This window comes from Podarcis vaucheri (genome assembly GCF_965113315.1).
Source record: "Podarcis vaucheri genome assembly, chromosome: Z".
Lineage (NCBI taxonomy): Eukaryota > Metazoa > Chordata > Lepidosauria > Squamata > Lacertidae > Podarcis > Podarcis vaucheri.
Window position 1 is genome coordinate 44,975,997 of NC_138758.1, and position 19,506 is coordinate 44,995,502.

Genomic DNA, 19,506 nt, shown 5'->3' on the forward strand with positions numbered 1-19,506 from the left:
CTTCTAAATCCGGCCCGGGGGTGGTCCGGGAATCAGCATGTTTTTACATGAGCAGAATGTGTCCCTTTATTTAAAATGCATCTCTGGGTTATTTGTGGGGCATAGGAATTCATTCATACCCCCCCAAAAAACCCCAAAAATATAGTTTGGCCCCCCACAAGGTCTGAGGGACAGGTCCCCTGCTGAAAAAGTTTGCTGACCCCTGTAGTAAAATTATCATTATGGAATGGAATGTCACTATTTTCATCGGAGAAATGTTGGAGGGTATGCAGCAACTGATAGCGACTGAACAATTTACTAGAAGCAAATCACTGCCAGGTTGTGCTGTGTTTTCCACATTCATGCTGGGCACCTTTTCAGAACAGCCTGATTCTTAATATATACAATCAGAAGGGTTATGTGTGTGTGTGCGTGCGCGCGCACACACACACGCCTTTTTAAAAAGGAAACATTAAAAATTATTAAATGGCAAGCACACGTTAGAGCTGCCGTGCCTCGTAAACCAAAGTGTAATAAAGCCATTTCCTTTTTAAAGATCATGTCAACATATGTAATAGAGTTTGTAGGGGAGGCCTGAGAGTGGTGCTGGTGGGAGCCAATGGTTGTGGAGTTGGCTAGAGGTGCAGAAGGAAAGTATTAACAAAGCCTGAAAAGTTTGCCAGTGGTGGTAGATTTGCCAGTTCGCAGGTTTAATTGCCTTTGCGGTTCCAAGCAGGGGGGAGAATTATTCATTCCAACAATGGGTTTTAATTATCCGAGGCTGCTCTGATATTCTCCTATTGTTTTCCAGGGTTGTCCCCCACCCGTTCCAAACATCTTTCCAGTCTAATGTTTCATTCTGTACTTCATGTCTTAAATCTCAGGCAAATTAAAGCACTCTTCTCGTCCATCAACCCCCGCCCCCAATATTTTACCAAGCAAGTTGTAAGAAAAATGATAGTCGCAGCAGAAGGCTAATGCAGGGGGCCATATCTCTGGACACCTAGATTCCTGGACTTGTTTTCCAAACCTCAGAAGTGCCATGCTAGATCAGACCATTGACCCATCTAGTCCAGCATCCTGTTCTCACAGTGGCCACACAGATGCTTCTTGAGAGCCTGAAAGTAGGACCTGAGCACCACAGCATTTTCCCCACTTGGGGTTCCAAGCATTCAAAGACACACAGACTCCAACAGGGGAGGTAACCCATTTTAGTAAGAGGATTCTCCAAACTGACAAAGCTTTTGACCTTAGCACCCAAGGCACTACTGAGCTGAAATACATCCCCAGGTTGCAGGCTGCAAACTTGGCAGGTGCATTTTAGCCATTTTGGTTGAAGGACAGGAGTGATTTGAGGTGGAACAGAAGTCCCCCCAGCACCACATACTGGGTCCATTCTCTCAGGAGAGACCACAGCCAACAAAAAGTGGTGTTTCCCTGATCCAAACTAATAAGACAGCCCAGAAGGATGCCACAATCAATGGTATCAAAGGTCACTAAGAGCTCCATTCGAAACAACAGGGTCACATACCCCACATTCATTTACTGGTGTAAATCATCTATGACCAGGGCTGTTTCCATGCCATACCACGAGCAAGCTGCTTGGAGGATACATTAAGAAAGTATCCAAATCATCACAACCAGATGGTTTCCTATATCCATCTTTGAATCTGCCCAATCTGTGGCATTAAATTTAGAAAGGATATGAGTGATTTTATTTGCATAATGCAATGCAAACTGGTCACCCTGGCTCTTTGAGGGCTCTTTTTATTATCTAACCAGGGCTAACCACCCATGAGGCGAGGTGTGGCAACTGCCTCAGGTGGCAGGATACATAAGACAGCAGATCCCGAGGTAGATCTCTATTCCCCCCTTCCCATTTTCCTGTTTTAGATTTTCACTCATCCCTTCTTCCCTGGCAGGGAGATGAGAGCGCCAATTTGTGGTTCTCCTCAGGTGCCAAAAGGTCTTGGGCCAGCCTTGTATCTAACTCCTAACCCAATGGCTCTTCACTACAGAAAAGTTTTACGATGGCTGGCATCCTGCAGATGCAATGATGACAGAGAAGTAAGCTTCCTTTGCCAGCACCATTGTCACATAGTAAGTCCTATACTGGCTTTCTAAACATCTTCAGTTGCAATCATCACAAGCTTTCCTCCACCATTGGCCATTTCACAGTCTGCAGCTCTCTGGAGTGCCAAGGAGCTGACTTGACTGTGATTGGATTAAGAACCTAAGGGAACAATTGCATTGATAGTTTTAGTGTTAAGTCTATTTTATTGTAAACCACTTTTCAATTTATTTTGAGGGGGAAAGTGGCTCATTTCTAATTTAAGAAGCAAACAATAGGACAGTTGCCTCTCTTCAGCCCTTTGTTGCTAGTGCCATACAGAAAGTGGTTGTTGGTGCCCATTGGGACTGGTAGGGCGGAAGGCAGGGAGGCCAACAGTAAGTGGAGCCTGAGCAATGGCAGGCAGAGCCAGAGTCCATTAGAGGTAGAGGCAATTAATTTTGCTTTTGTTCACATCTTTCTCCCTTCTACAAAGCTGGGACAAGGAGTAGGAAGCTGAGAGGAAGCACCACCCCTTGAACTAGTTATCAATAAGAAACAGACAGATGGTGACTGCCTAAGGACAGACTGAGGTTGGGTTGGGCAGTCTCCAATCCATACAGACTTTGAAATGCGAGAAGTAATGTGCACAAGACACTGGATGATCTTTTCCCCATGCCCCACGACTCCACCGCATCTCCTTCCTTACTTGTACAATCCATCAGGCTCCAGACACTTGAAAATGACGGAGTAGAGGCTTGTGTCAGGGATATCTCCATGGCTCCTTCCAGCAGCCACACAGGCGGCTCCAAGACCAGAGAGCAAATCATCAGCAAAGCTCAAGGACTCTCCTGCAGGCCAAAGAAAAGAAACACCTGAGAAACATTCATTTATTTACTTGACAGAGAAAACATATGCATGTGGTGGAGGAAGTGGTGAGGAGTTGGTTGTTGTTGGGTTTGTTTTTCTCCCCCATCTCCTGTGACTCTGGAACCTGAGGTCACTCAACTGAACCCCTGAGCAGCAGATTCAGGACTGACAATACAAGGGACTTTTCCATACATTGCAGATTGGAATTTATGGAAATGACTTGCTTGAGCTGAGTGGTAGTGTGTGCACTTTGCACATGTGTTGTCTTAAGTTGCTCAGGCAAGGCTGGGAAAGACTTCCTGCCAGAAACCCTGGAGTACTGTATCCCACCCGTGCTGATTTAGGCTGCATTCACATGATAGTTTATTCCATTTTCATGGCTTTTCCTTAAATGTTAAGTTCTGCATTATATTCTAACTTTAACACAATGTAAAAGCCACTTTTGGGAACAATAGTGGAATACAGTGCAAAAAGAGTGCTCCTTTCAATGTTATGTGCTTCCTGAAAAATAATTTGGAATGAATACTCAGTGGAGATGTAATATGGAAGATCAGTAAGGTTCAGCTTGGCCCTGAGACAATGTAAAAAGCAGTTGAGGGGCACATGTTTGCATAAATAAGTGTTGAAAAGTGGATTTTACATAAAGCAACTGTCAAGCCAGTCCCCTCCCCCCCCTTTGCATGGCTTTGCAAATGGTCAAAAATAACTTTTGTGTATGCAGGAGTACTTCTGGATCACGCCCTGTGTTCTTTCGGCTTCATATATAAATTGGCAGCTTCCAGAGCTGGACATGTTAGTGGCACAGTAGGACTGCATGTCGAGGGAGAGAACAGTCAGCATTTTGGGCATCCTGGAGTAACAAGAAACTCATTCCTTAGCTCTGAACATCTATTGTGAGTCAGGCTTTGGCTCTGACAGCGAACAGCAGAATGGCTCTTGTGCCTATCCTCCTTTCTTTACTTTCTTCTCAACCTGATCAAAGACTCAAAAGTGCATAAGAAATGCTGAAGTCTTTGGTATAAAACACGCAAACCAGCCTATTGGTGTGACAAACCAGCAATCCATAAAGCCAGGAGCTGATTTTACAGGTGGTGGCAGTGGCAATAACAAAACAAAACATGGACATGCAAACATTATTTTCATAAAAAGCCACATGCGGGTAACAAATTTCTCCTGCCAGAGGAGAAACAGAACATTTATTCTTTCCCTAAAGAAACCAAAAGGCAAAGTTAGTCATCTTAATGCCTCTTGCAAGTCCCCAAATGGCACCATTGCTATGCTGTTTCCATCACACCACTGTTTGCTCCAGCAGTTTCAAGAAGCAAGTCTAGACCAAAATTTGGGAGTGGCAGAAGTGATTGGCCTGAAGTGATGCCTGGTGTAGGGCACTGAGGCTGAACACTATTGTTGCATGTTGTCAGGGAACTGACATCGGAGCTAGAGGCGGAGGGAAGGCTCTCAAATGATGCTGGAGAAGGGCCCAGCAGGGAGAGAGGCAGCTCCGCAGATGGGGAAGCAAATCAGTGCAACACCAGGGATATAGAGGGGCTGATGGGGGAATCGGCGAGAGGGCTCCAGGACTCCTCGCCGGACACCAGCGGGGAGAGCACGGGTCCTCCGCTACCCACGCCCACCCAGCGCAGAAGACTTCCGCGCAGAGAGAGTAGGAGGAGACTGGGTGTCAAACAACTTTTATGTTGGAAAAGATTTAGGAAACACCCACTGACGGATTCTGCTAGTGACTGAGGCAGCCACGAAGTGAAGGGCTGTCTAGAATGAAAGGTTTAGCAAGGCAACAAAGCCTGGAGAGGCGGCAACTTATGCACGAGCAACCCATACACTCTACACATGTGCTGCCTTTAAGAAGAAGAAGAAGAAGAGTTTGGATTTGATATCCCGCCTTTCACTCCCTTTAAAGAGTCTCAAAGCGGATAACATTCTCCTTTCCCTTCCTCCCCCACAACAAACACTCTGTGAGGTGAGTGGGGCTGAGAGACTTCACAGAAGTGTGACTGGCCCAAGGTCACCCAGCAGCTGCATGTGGAGGAGCGGGGACGCGAACCCAGTTCCCCAGATTACAAGACTACCGCTCTTAACCACTACACCACACTGGCTCTCTTTATTTCTCTAGACCTGTGTGGCGGGAGCCTGTGGTCCTCTAGATGTTCCTGGACTCCAACTCCTATCAACCCTGGCCTTGCCGACTGAGGCTTATGGGAGGTGGAGTCCTGACAACATCTGGGGGGTCACAGGTTTTCCATCTGTGGTCTAGAAAATTGATACTGGCTCCAGTTTTGAGTGGGCTCTTGGCAAAGATTTTCTTGGTGGGATCTTAGCCATGGAAATTCCCTGGTGATAACTGCCATGATGGATGGCATTGCTTCAGGGCATTCTGGTAAATTTAAGTTTGCTTGCTGCTGCTAGGCAAAGGTGGTAGAGGGCTGATCTCCCAGCAGTGGCGTAGCGTGGGTTGTCAGCACCCGGGGCAAGGCAAGTAATTTGCGCCCCCTAACCCGTGGATTTGTGCCCCCTAACCCATGGATTTGCGCCCCCTAACCCGTGGATTTGCGCCCCCTAACCCATGGATTTGCGCCCCCTAACCCTAACCCCCAGATGTTGCGCCCGGTGCGGCCGGGCCCCCCCTGCACCCCCCACGCTACGCCACTGTCTCCCAGCACCTCTGGAGCCCTGGAAGATGCCCAAGGATGCCGAGAGCTGATACTGGGCCTAAATACTGATCTTGGCCGAAGTGTAGGATAGCTTGCATACCCTCCCAACATTTTCCCGATGAAAATAGGGACGCCCCATTCCAGAGTGATAATTTTACTATTTATATCCCACACATCTTACTGGATTGCCCCAGCCACTCTGGGCAGCTTTTGGGGCAACCCAGTAAGATGTGTGGGGTATAAATAGTAAAATTATCATTCTGGAATGGGACGTCCCTATTTTCGTCAGAGAAATGTCAGAGGGTATGAAAACACAGTTTTTTTCATGAGAAACAGCAGGATAGACATAGTTTGTTGATTGTGGCTAACTTTGTGTGTAGGCCAATTCAAGGACCAGTGGTGGGAGTTGCTCTAGCAAATAGGAGTGTATACATAGCTTAAGTTCTGCCAATGAAGTAGGGTGGTTGGGGGGAAATTCCCTCTTCTTATTTTTTCCCATACGGTATTTTATTTAGCTTTTTGCTTCATTTTGAAATTTAGAAGCAGCAGTGAGATTAACATGATGACCGCAACTACTACTACTACTACTACTACAGTAATAGCAAGCCATCCTTTGCCTAACACAGTGGTTTTCAAACAGTGTGCCATGGCTCCCTGGGGTGCCTTGAAGGATAGTCGGGGTGCCATAAGCAACACTGGCCTCTGCCCTTCTTTCTTTCCTTGCATCCTCCTCTGATGCCCTCTCCTATCTCTGCCTCCCCAAAACTTGTGCAGCTGTTTGTTGCAGCAGCCCTGGCTGCAAGCTCTGCAGGCGAGTGGTGCCTCTGGGGCTGGCCAGGGGGTGCTGGTTGCCAGGAGCTGAGGCAGCCGACATAAGCAAGCAAGTGGGTGAGGGAGCCCAGCAAGCCAGTTCACCAGCCCTTGCTGTTAGGAATGGACAGACAAGTGGGAGGCCGGACAGGCAGGCAGGCACTGTGCTGGCCTTTTTTGTGCTTGCTGTGTGCAAGGCCCACTTGGAAGCTGAGTGGCCAGTGCTGAAGGGGAGCCTTTCCACCATGCAGACCCGGCAGTGCCCACTGATACTACTGCTGCCTCCCAAGGTAAGGTGCAGGCCTCACATTCACCTTCGGCCAGTCTCTGTTGGGTCACTAAGGCTGGGGCATCCTCTCCCCAGGCCCTTGTGGGGCAGTGTGAGGAGGCACCTCTCTTTAGGGTGGGAGGGGGCAGCTCAGAGACCAGGGGCAGCAGCAGCAGCTGCCCAGAGGACTCCCAAGGAGAGGGGAGAGGAGAGGAGGTTGAGGGAACACTCCACAAGGGAGGGTGTTCGAAAAAGGGTGAGAGGCTGCCAGCTCTGCAGGCAAGGGGTGACATAACTGGGCTCCTGAGCCCCACAGGGGTGCCGCAGAAAGAATATAGTCAGTCAAGGAAGTCGTGGACTCAAAAAGCTTGAAAACCTCTGGACATAATGAACTTAAGGAGAAAAGCCTATATGGATAAATAAATATATTGGTAGGTCTGACACAGGCATGGTCATATTTCAGCCCCAATGGAGCTGTAATGGAGAACAGGCACATACCTGCATTGGGGAGGAGGGGAGGCTCTCAATTCCCCCTACTTCAAGGAAAGGAAAACACAGCAGAATTGTCAAGAGGCACAAATAGGCATAAATGGTGGGGACTGGGAGGGTGGAAGGGGGAGGGGCACTTAGGACTTCAGCCCCCTCTCCCAAATGACAGCCCTTTGTGAGGTGCAAAGCAGGGAGGCAGTGGAAAGGAAGGTGAGTAAGAATTGTTTCCATTTTGCTCCTGCCCAGTTTGGTTCTTTCTTTGCTCAGGAAACACCTGGCCTTAGGAGATCCATAAAAATACGTCACATGTGGTGTGTGTTCAATGCACCCTTCCCTTCTCCCAGTTTTCCACCTCAAGGTGTTAAGACTGGAGAGGGGGGATTCTGGGGTTGGTGGCTTGCTCAAACTAGCCCACCTTGCCTTGAACCTTGCAAAAAATCAGTTCCCAGGCTGCAGCTCTGGATGACAAGTCTGCAATGAGATGCCCGCTGTGAATTTATAGAACGTGTACACAAAGGCTGTGTACACACCATACATTTAAAGCACATCCCCTCCCACTAAAAAGAATCTTGGGAATTGTAGCTTACCCCTTCACAAAGCTACAGTTCCCAGCATCTTAAACAAGATACAATTTCCAGGAGTCTTTGGGGAAAGCCATGTGCTTTAAATGTATGATGTTATGTTTTTGTAGCCATCAAAAAAGGGGAGATAATAGAGTTGGAAGGGGGTATGCAAAGGGCCATCTAGTCCAACCCCTTCCAATGCAGGAATCACTGCAGGGGTTGGGACTAGATGAACCCTTTGGTGCTTCTCCAACTCTACACTTCTATGATTCTACAATAACCTGCAAGGAGGAAATTCAGACTCTGCTGTTGTTAAATTATTGCATTTTGCCCCACCTATCCTCAAGGAGCTCCAGAGCTCTTCCCCACTTCCTGTCAATTTTAGCCACACTACATACACATTTGTGGGAATGGACTGGCGGTCACTGACCAGGACCAAAACTTTAGGGTCACAGTGGGTAGCTTCATATGAATAGTAGAGTTGAAAGGGACCCAAGAGTCATCTAGTCCAAACCCCTGCAATGCAGGTATGGTGTTCGTACGGAGCCCCCAGTCGTCTCACGGGCTATTGACCCGTACACCACTAATCCGCTGCCACCAACCAGGTCTTCCCTGGTAAATCACTTAGTCTCAGCCAGGTTCTTAAGTTAATAATGAAGATTGTGGTTTATTGCAAACACAAATAAACTTTAAATGCATTCGAAACGCTGTTACCCTTTACCCTCTTAGTCTTATTTTATTCTGCCTCTAACTCTTCTACCTCCCCTCACACAAGAACCAACTGCACTAACTGTCTCTCTATTTCCATCTCTCTGCCAAATGCTTTCCCAACTGCCTTTTCCCAACCAACTAACTAACTAACTAACGAACTAACTAAACCTTGGGCTAAGCCCTCTGGCTTTTCTATTGGTCTACCTATTAACTCTTTCTCTTCCCCTGTACAGACATTTTCAAAGGAACGGGCAAACACCACAGCAGGATTCTCAGCTAAAGCATCCAAGGCAGATGACCATCCAACCTCTGCTCAAAAACCTCCAAGGAAGAAGAGTCCACAGCCTCCTGAAGGAGACTGTTCCTCTGTCAAACAGATCTTATAGCCAGAAAGTTTTCCTCCCTGATGTTTAATCTGAATTTCCATTCTTGTAATTTGAAGCCTCTGGTTTGAATCCTACCCTCCAGGGCAGGAAAAAAACAATATTGTTCCCTCTTCGATGTGACAACCCTTGAGATATCAAAAGATTATTATTTTTTTAACCTAGAACTTCTGGAAGACTTGATTTAAAATGAGAAAGAATTGATCAAAAAGCCAGGGAAAGAATCCATAAAACAAATGAATAATAATAATAATAATAATAATAATAATAATAATAATAATAATAATAATTTATTTCTACCCCGCCCATCTGGCTGGATTTCCCCAGCCACTCTGGGTGGCTTTCAACAGAACATTAAAAACAGAATAAAACTTCAAACATTAAAAACTTCCCTAAACAGGGCTGCCTTTAGATGCTACAAGCACAATATTCAATGTTGGTAAATCAAGAAATTTAGGGGTATTGTGTTGCCTTCACTCCCCCTTTCACCCTTTTCTATGATTGAGTCATCCTGTCAAGCTTACTGGACAAACTCATGACCTGAACGTGATCACAACTGATCTGGAAGTCTGAATCAAGAAATTGAATAGAAAAAAAAAAAAATGTGACATAAACACTTTGAATTTGCCAACAAACCAGTTAAATTGCAGGTGTGGCAATAAAAGAAAAAACAGGGTATGAATTTTATAAATAAAATTAATATAGACGGCAAAGTTATACTGTTGGTGTGTGAGCATCTACTCTTGTGTTTTCATTTCTTTCTGCAGCTGAGTTCTTTACGGAAAAGTTTTCCTGCATATTTTACTTCTTTTCAGCAGAAGCATTCCAACTATCTCTTAGTGAAATTCCTGTTATAGGAATAAACATCATTTGGTTCTGTTTCTCAGAGTCTTTAATATTTACAAAACTTTACACTGGTCATTAATAAAGAAAACAAAACAATTAAAGCAACATAATCTTTTTCTCTAGGAAAATAGGAGCCATTTCCTAGAGAGAAAACTGACAGCGTAATTAATCTTCAACAGGTGTGGACAATTTTTTAAAATCCAATTATCACCTTGCTAGCCCAAAGAAATATGCCACTTTCTTTGGTCTCATTTTTCCATGCAAGGTTTTTTGGGTGGGTTGGATTTTGGACAATTCAGGATGATCAGCTATTTAGACATATGGGGTCACGGGGATGTGGCTAACAGCATACCCGTCAAATGCCCCGTTTCTCCCAAGACATTCATGGAAACCGTAAAGCAATCATACTTTTACAGTATGTCCCTTAAAATGCTGATTTTTGCAAGCAAGGCAGAGACAGTTCTAAGGGAGTGTGGAGCTTCTGGGGTGGCGACTGGAAATGGCAATTTGATAGATAAGCCAAAGTGCTACTTGGGTTAGCAAGAATGGGCTCTTGGCTGTGATCAGGGCCCAATCAGTGTGACTGGGAAGTGGGGCAAGCCTTCTTGTCAGGGTTATTTCCTGGTCTTCCTTTCCACTTCTGAAAATGTATGAGCCAGAGAGAGCAGATGCATTTTATACAGGCAACCATCCACTTATGCCCTTTCTACTCACACGAGACTCTGTATACACTTGGCACCAGGAAATAAATAAACAGAATCACACCAGGAACTGGTGAAAGAGAACGGGGGAGTCCTCATAGCCCACAAGGAGACCCTCCCCGGAGCCCAAAGAGCATGTCCATGAGAGTGGAGGAAGCCCTGAAGAGACTGGCGGCGCAGTGGGGCTTTGTTTATGCTGCTCAGCCTCCCTGTGTAACAGCTGATTAGTGTGGTAGCGCAGCAGCAACAGCCCCTTTCCCGCACACCCTCCAGCCTCCTGGTGGCCCCAAAGATTCAGCTCTAGATATTTACTTAGAAGTAATAAGAAGGCATATATTACAGTGGAACATGCAGGGGTTATGTATATTTTTGAAAAATCACTGGATCATTAGATTTTTGTAAAATAAAATGGAGGCAATGACTTGTACTCTCTGGATCAATAGTTGAGATTCCTGCATTGCAGGGGGTTGGACTACGTGGCCCTTGGCTCCCTTCCAATTCTAATATTCTATGATTCAACAAAAGCCTCTATGACAGATGGCCATCCAATATGCTGTTTGGCTCCAATTCCCATCAGCCCCAGCCAGTCAAGGGTGGTAGGAGTTGCACACCAGCAACATCTGGAGGGCCACAGGCTCCCACCTGTTTTATTCCCTTATGAATTGAACCTGGGTATTCCCAATCCTTGTCTGACACTCAGACCATTTAACTGCTCCTTCCTCTGGTGGTCATTTGAGCAATACGGTGGACACTCAGGTTGCGAACATGATCTGTGCGGGATGCACATTCGCAACCCGCAGTGTTCGCAACCCGTGTCTGCGCATGTGCGGGTTGCGATTTGGCACTTCTGCACATGCACAACCGCCAAAACCCAGAAGGAACCAGTTCCGGTACTTCCGAGTTTCAGTGGTCCACAACCCGAAAAACTCAACCTGAAGCGGCTGTAACCCGAGGTATGACTGTACTGCTTAAGTGTTGCCTAACAGAGGAGTGGAAGAGCAGTCTCATGTGCCTCCCAGCCCTTCTCCTTCAACTCCTGGTCTTCTGTAACTCACACAGGCTGCATTTCGCTCCTCACTTTCACTGCTTTATCCAACCTTGTCGCTTTGCCTGCCTTGGAGTAAAAAAAGATTTCTGTTTTTTCCATAAAACTGGCCTTCAAAGAGATGAGAAAAGCAGGGCCTCATCTAGTAATGTTGAGAGCTCTAGGGATGCCTTCCCGAATGCCACAGACACAGGGAAATTTCTCCTCTCTGTGCCTTATGCATGGTGGTCTGAAAGCTGGGGGGGGTGTAGAAACTTTGCCCCCCTTCATTTCGTTCCTTTCTTTGCCTATTAAATTCCGGTTTCCTGTCTTCTCATTCCTGACTGGCCCCCCACCCGCAGAGCACCCTATATTGATTTATTTAAAGACATGGGGAAAATATTTAAATGGAGAGGAAAATGGGAAAAATGCTTCACCCTCTCAAATGCACAATGAAAAGTTGCAAAAAAGATTTCTACCTTGGAAAATTTTCTGGTGAGTTTTTCCTATTGTTTAATCCCTGCTCTGAGTTACACAGAAATGAGAAAGCACATTTTATAAGGTTCTAATTTATACCTAAACCATACAGTTTATGGTTTTACATTGTGTGTGTATGTGTGTGTGTACACACACACACACACATGTATATACACAGACATACCAACCAACAACGAAGCTATGACTCTACCTGTGTATAGCTGTAACTGATTGTTTCAACATATGCTTAAACAAAACAAGGCTTTGGAGGCCTGGCTGAGGTGTGATTTAGGCCAGGAGGCGTAGTTTTCCTCTCAGATCCCTTTGTAAGAAAGAAAGAGTCTGCTTCATTAATAGAGTGCAGGAACCAATGAACAAACGTCCCAACTGTCTGGTAGAAGCACCCAACCCCACACATTGCTAACATGCTGCATGCTCCAAAGGTTCAATTTTACCTAAAAAGAGTTCACATTGGGGCACTGAACATAGGAGCCAGGTGTGCACCAAATCCAGATCTAGGCCAAAATTATATTTTCAAGAACATCCTCAGGTCAATTGACAACATAGTTAGGCTCCTCTGAATTCTTTTTCGATGAGAAATGAAGGAGGTTGTGCCTGTGTCCTATCAAATTGTTCGCTCTGTGCAGTGGTGGGGTAAGGTGGAGAATCACAGATGAAGCCACAGAACTCCTGTCCCCCATACCAGTCTACCAACAATTGGGGACAGGAAAGTGGGACAAACACACACACTTCACACGCCCCCACCTGAATTCTGCAGATGGGGAAAGCAGCCATTAGGGCTCCTCTTAAGACGGCAGCAGTCAGTTGTGGGCCCACAATTTTTACTCTCACCCCACTCCCTGAAATTTGGTGTGGGATTTTGTGGTGAAGAAGCTGAACCCTGAAAACTCTTAACAAGTTACACCAACAAAAATTTAACAAGTATCCCTCCAACAGGGACAGATTAAAAAACAAAACAAAACTTAACAATCAAGATATCTTCCCTGCCAGGTTGTTAAGAAGGGATGGAACGACCTGGTTCCCCCAGTTTCTTATTTTACATTTAGATTTCCATGCTTGCACATCCGTGCAATGATTTCTTAAATTTTCAAAAAATTCTCTGACATTTTAGTGAGAATTTCTCCTAATAATCACAGTTTGATTACCATTTTGACTGATGGGCACATTTTTGCAAGCAATGTCATTGAATAAGATTAATTTCAGAATATTTTCCCAAACACATTCATCGTTATGAACACTTAAAACATGCACTTCTGTAAGCATGGTTTTGTTCAAGGACAATTTGAGTACAAATTGCACAAATTTGATTACAAATTTGAGTAAAAATTTGCACAATTTGAGTAAATGAATTTCCAAGGATGTGTGTGTTTCAGTACTCATATTGTTGCAGAAAGTGTGAATTTGAGAGGTTCACTTTTATATACAAACTGAATCAGATTTCTCCCCCATCCAGAATCCAGAATGCGGCAGCTAGAGTGGTGACTGGGGGCGGCCACCAAGACCACATAACACCGGTCTTGAAAGACCTACATTGGCTCCCAGTACGTTTCCGAGCACAATTCAAAGTGTTGGTGCTGACCTTTAAATCCCTAAACGGCCTCGGTCCTGTATACCTGAAGGAGCGTCTCCACCTCCATCGTTCTACCCAGACGCTAAGGTCCAGCTCCGAGGGCCTTCTGGCAGTTCCCTCCCTGCGAGAAGCAAAGCTACAGGGAACCAGGCAGAGGGCCTTCTTGGTAGTGGCACCCGCCCTGTGAAATGCCCTCCCATCAGATGTCAAAGAGATAAACAACTACCTGACATTTAGAAGACATATGAAGGCAGCCCTCTTCAGGGAAGTTTTTAATGTGTGACATTTTTAATGTATTTTTAATCTTTGTTGGAAGCTGCCCAGAGTGGCTGGGGAAACTCAGCCAGATGGGCAGGGTACAAATAAATCATCATCATCATCATCATCATCATCCCTGTTGCTAAGAGACTTGTACTTTGAGCCTGGAAGGATAAACAGCCCTCATGCATTATGAAATGGTCTGAGGACCTTTACTGCCTTTTCTACATTTGAACATTTTCCCTATATACGTCAGTCTTATGTAGACACCTATTTCGGCACCTGGATCGTGTATATCAAGTTACATGTTTAAGATGGATGTACTTGTTAAGTATAATTGTTTAATTTACACTAAAATGGAAAATGGCAAAATGCATATTACCAAAAAAGTTCAATGCAGGGAAATTCCACTACTGTTGAATGTCCTCTGCTCCAATACTGAATGTTTAGCATTGAACATGTAACAAAGGTATCACATTGCAAATCACCATTTTGAAAGGAAGTTGCCTTCGGTCTTTGTTCTCAGTAAGGATGTAAATGAAGCTCTCTTGAAGCACACAGCCTCAGTATGTGGGAAGAAACAGACCTCTGTTTCTAGGTCTGTTGGAATTATTTCATTTTTTTGTAAAGTTCTGAGTCTGTCCCTTGAACTGTCATATGTCTTATGGAACTGTTTGGATGTATCATTTGATGTTTCTGTTCTCTTTTGAAGAACGTTCTGCAAGTAAAGTTTTAAACAATCTAATGGGTCTCGGCAATATTTCATTTCAGAAGGAGCCAGTTTTTATGCATCCAGACGCTTCAAACCGTGCAATATTAATCGTACTAATGGTTACTGTACCCTTAATATGAGCTGACACTGTTTTCTCTTTCAACTTTTTTGTCTCTTTCTCTGTTTTTTCTTCTGTTAAATTTGAAAGTATTTTTTAAAAATAACTTTTCCTGCTAAATAGGGATTATGGACAGTGCAGTATATATATAGCATACCCTCTCAGGAGGACAAATCAGGACTCTACTCCCCACCCCCACCCCCCGGCACCATCCTGCCACTGCCACCTGACTGACCCACACCTGTTTGTTGGCGTACCCATGACTGCCCACTCACTTTTCACCACAATATACTTCTGGCAGCCCTGCCATGGCTACCACTGCACTCTCCATCTCCACCATCTCAGGAAGTGCGGGCTTCTGGAAGTATGGTGGCGGCAGCAGAAGAGGCCATGGAGGAGGCCATTGAGGCGGGGGCTGTGGAAGGAACCAAAGTGGGGCAGCTGGGGTTGGAGACAGAAGCCAGGGCAGCTTTTGATAATCCAGGGTGAAACATTCAAAATGGGGGAGCTGGTTGATATGAATACAGTCCATGTGACTGGAGTTCTTAGAAAGAGAGAAAATATATCTTCAAAGGAGGTTTGGACTAGGCTAGGATGCCCTTGTTTCCAAATTATATCCCTTTGAAATCTGAAAGTCTTCAAAGATAATACTTTAATTGTTCCTGTCAGAAACTATCCAGACTGGCAGCTAAGTTATGGAATCTACTGGGGTATGATGGAATTCAAGGACTAGGAAGAAGCAGTTTATTTATAGGCAATGAGTGCACAAAAATAAATTCCTTATCTGGTTACTTTAAAAGCCTTTAATACAAACCAGGGGTCAGCAAACTTGTTCAGCAGGGGGCCGGTCCACTGTCCCTCAGAGCTTGTGGGGGGCCAGACTATATTTTGAAAAAAGAAGAACGAATTCCTATGCCCTACAAATAACCCAGAGATGCATTTTAAATAAAAGCACACATTCTACTCATGTAAAAACACCAGGCAGGCCCCACAAATAACCCAAAGATGCATTTTAAATAAAAGGACACTTTCTACTCATGTAAAAACATGCTCATTCCCGGACCATCCGCGGGCCGGATTTAGAAGGAGATTGGGCTGGATCCGGCCCCCGGGCCTTAGTTTGCCTACTCATGATCCAAACCATGAGGAAAAGGCATCTTCATAAACCAAACCAGGAATTCAAATAATAAAAAAGAGGGCACAAGATAATTCTCATGGGGCACCTGCAATTTAATGGGGGAAAGCTAAAATAATTGTCTGTGTACATATGTTTATAGCTGTACCATTCCTCTTGTGAGTGATATTCAGGGTGAGTGTCAATCCTTCCATAGCTAAAACAGCACACCCATCTAAAGTCAGAAGCTATCAACAGACTTGTGGAAATCTCTAGATTTGCAAATGTTACTGCCCGCCCCCTCCAAAATCCTTTAGAAATAAAAAGTGTTCTTTGGTGCAGAGGAGTCAGAATCCTCCCCTCGATGACCTCACAGAGGATTGAGCATGCTCTTAACATGCTAAGAGTTTAGAGGGGAATGTGTAAAACTGTCATGGAACTGAGTGTCCTGGAAGAGCACTTACAGCACTAACAACCTTTTGCGCACACAACTCCATAGTGTTTCACTATTAGAAACTCATGTTTAAAAGATTATCATGTTTGCTGAACTAGATTGCAGAATGACTTCCCCATCACCTACTACCTTTTTCCAACCTGAGGTCCTTATTCCCTACTGGCCAAGCTTTCAGGGGGTCACATGCTGGTGGCAGCGGACCAAGAGCAAAATTGGGTGGCATAATAGATGCAGACTTTATCTTTTTAATTACAATTTTCATTAATTTTTTATAACTTTAGCCAATTAATTTTCAACTTCAAATTAGTTATACATTTATCTTATATTTTTTCCCACTTCCTCATCTATGCTGTTTTTATACCCACCCCTTTTGTATACTGCATAATATTGCGCATTTCACCTAATACACATTCCTCTGTTCCATAAATTATCATTTCTTCCCGTTGCTCAAATTTCAAATCCTGCCTGCAATTTCATTTGCTTATGAATAAACTTCAAATAATCTTTGCACAGTAGGTTAGTTTCTACCACACACCTTCCTTTATCTTCCACCCAGGCGACCAAGAGGTGTTATCATAGTCCAAGGATGCAATCCTGCCAATAACAACCAAGAAAGGTGCAAGGGAGGTCAGTGAGTAGCATGGCCCATGGAGAGAGCGTATGGCTTGGGAGGCGGCGTGGTGTGGGGAGTCTCAATGGCCAGGCAGAGAATTCTTGAGGGATGTATTTGGCCCCAGCCTGCACTTTCCTTCCCCTATGGTACCTGAGCCTTTCTCAGCTAGAGATGCCAGGGACTGAACCTGGGATCTTCTCCGTGCAAAGCATATGCTCCGTCAAGGAGCTTTGACTGCACACCCCTTAGGCTCTGCATAGATGATTACCTCCTTTACCCATGTTGTGCCCCAATTTAGGCTCATGAGAAGGGCTATCACTATTCTACCACACAAAAAGGGTGAATTAGAGATTGAGATGCGGCCGAGGTCATTTGGGATCTTTATGGCAGCATGCCCCCTTTCTCTCTCCTCTCCAAGGCACCCTCACAGGAAAGGAAGATAAGAGATAATCTTGCCAAAGAGCAATAAAGATTGGTATTCATTTTCCCCTATCTGCTTTTTTGGCTTCCATAAGGAAATAATAAAAATGCATGCAAGTCACCCTACCCTTGGGAAAAGACAGTTAGGCTCGGGCAAAAAGACAGTTAGGCTCGGGCAAAAAGACAGTTAGGCTCGGGCAAAAAGACAGTTAGGCTCGGGAAACTGAGCTGCTAATAAGAAGGGAAGGAGAGAGGAAGGGAGATCTGGCTTTGTATGTGCGTGCATGTGTTGCAGGGCGGGTGGCGGGTGGCTGTGCTCAGATTGATGGCTTGGTCTTTTATCCATTTTGGACCGGGAAGAGGTGCACAGATGGTTTGTGATTTAAAATGGTCCCCATAAATCAAGTCCATAAGAGTAATCAAAATGCTCCCATCTCTCTCACTCCCACCACAACCACCTTGCATTACTGCTGAACAACAATGGAATGCATGGCCAGAGGTGGAGCGGGAGGCTCTCAGCATGAAAGCGGGACAGGGAGAAGCTATCTGCTGTGTGAACATGGGCAGCAGGCTGAGCAGGCACATGAAAACTTAGGTCAGCTGTCAGGACTGGCATTTTAGACAATGCCCAAGTGAAAAAAAACACTGTGAATACATTTGAGGTAAGGCAGCATCATAAAATAAATCTTAAAAGTCTCACTTCAGTGGGGTATCTTCTTCTCAGCCTGCAGTAGAATTAATGTCCTTCCCTTCTATTGTCATTTGCAATCTATGTTGCTGGGAGGCAGCATGGTTCTGTCTGTTGGTAGCTGCTTCGTAACTCAAGCCCTGTGGGTTTCCCCAGAGGCATATGAATATTTGCCCAGTATTCTGATCTTCCTCTGCATTGCGAGGCTATGGGCAAGTGTGGGTGCTTCCTAGGGTTTACTCTATGTTCACATGAGGATTACAGTGATAACTAAGAAAGCCAGGATGGGGAAGTGGACAGACATTTATCAGGGAGAATGGGTTTTAAATCCCTGCTCAACCAAAACACTCCAAGGGTGACCCTGAAGTTAGTCACCATTGCCCAGCAGGGATTCTGTTCAGTTTGCAGAGAAAGGTGAATCTACCAAATTCACACTTTTCCAAAGAAACATATGAATTGAAATCCTGCCATTCTTCACAGTCAGATATATATACTCATAAAAATGCATGCATTAGTGCAAAGAACATACACAAACAAATCATATTAGTGAAAAGTGCTTGCACAGAAATGTGTATATTAGGAAAATGTCACTGATGGATTTTCATGAGAACTTAAAAAAAGAGGTTGTCAAAACTGATGTGGAAACGTGGAGAACTGAACTCAAGACTGGGGGGGACGGGGACTCCAGAGCAAAATCAGAACCTACAGATTCACTCATCCCTATCTCCCAGTCTAGCCGACCTCACAGGGAAGTTGTGAGGACAAAGGGGTGGTGCAGGAGGGAAAGAGAGAGAAGTGGAACAGGAGGGAGGGAGAGAGAAACCAATGTACCGTACTGTTCTGAGCACCATGGAGGAAGGGCAGGATAAGAATAAATTATGGGTTTGACCAGCACCCTGCATGAACTGAGTACATGCCCTAGAACACATATTTGGAATTTGTGCAAGGCGCGCAGGGAATCTCTGCCAGATGTCAGAGTGTCCCTGCCAGAGAAGCCAATGCAGAAAGCATTGCAGAAACAATGTTTTAAAGAAACCACCACTGCACACCAAGCTGCTTCCAACTGAGGGCCACAACTAGGAGGTGGAGGGGCTGTGGGAGGTCCTCACCTCCCAGAGAGATCCTAGACCCCTTCCTTTAACTTTCAGCTTTTCAACAAAGTTAAGTATTCATCCCTTTTACTTTTGGAAATAGAAGGAAAAGCACCCAGAGCGTACTGTCTGAACCTAGGCTCACAAAGTAGCGCAGAGGGTGCACTCACACGCCAGAACCCAGGGAGGGAAGCCATGCCTGGGCCAGGCCTTCAGGGCCTGGTTCCATCGTGTGAGGGAGCTGCTGAGACAGCTTCCTTGTGCAATAGCCCAACACCACCAGCTACCTGCAGCCCCACTCCTAGGTCAGGCCTGACCTGGGGACGGAAGCAGCGGAGAGGAAGAGAGGCAGTGGCAACATCATTTCCCCTTTCCTCCGCTGGGTTCTGGCGTGTGAGTGCACCCTCTGCGCTACTTTGTGAGCCTAGGTTCAGACAGAATTAGAACAATGGAGGTGATTCTTACCATTGTGCAGAGGACAACATTTCAGTCTCACAATATCACACAAAAATCCATGGTTCCTACATCCTCCTTCCTCTCCCCAGCCAGATAAGCAAGATGCATTATCACAGTTCAAGGACACATTCCAGCCAGGCAAAAACACCCA

General features: G+C 45.3%; 1 protein-coding gene across 6 annotated transcripts in view; it reads right to left on the reverse strand.

Moving 5' to 3' along the window:
- Positions 1-19,506, reverse strand: part of ASTN2 (astrotactin 2) — a 672,988-nt gene that overhangs the window by 40,213 nt on the left and 613,269 nt on the right. For all 6 annotated transcript variants that reach the window (XM_082208795.1, XM_082208797.1, XM_082208799.1 and 3 more), the window contains one exon: positions 2,739-2,880. In XM_082208795.1, coding sequence (XP_082064921.1) covers positions 2,739-2,880 — 142 coding nt within the window. The remainder of the gene's footprint in view (positions 1-2,738; positions 2,881-19,506) is intronic.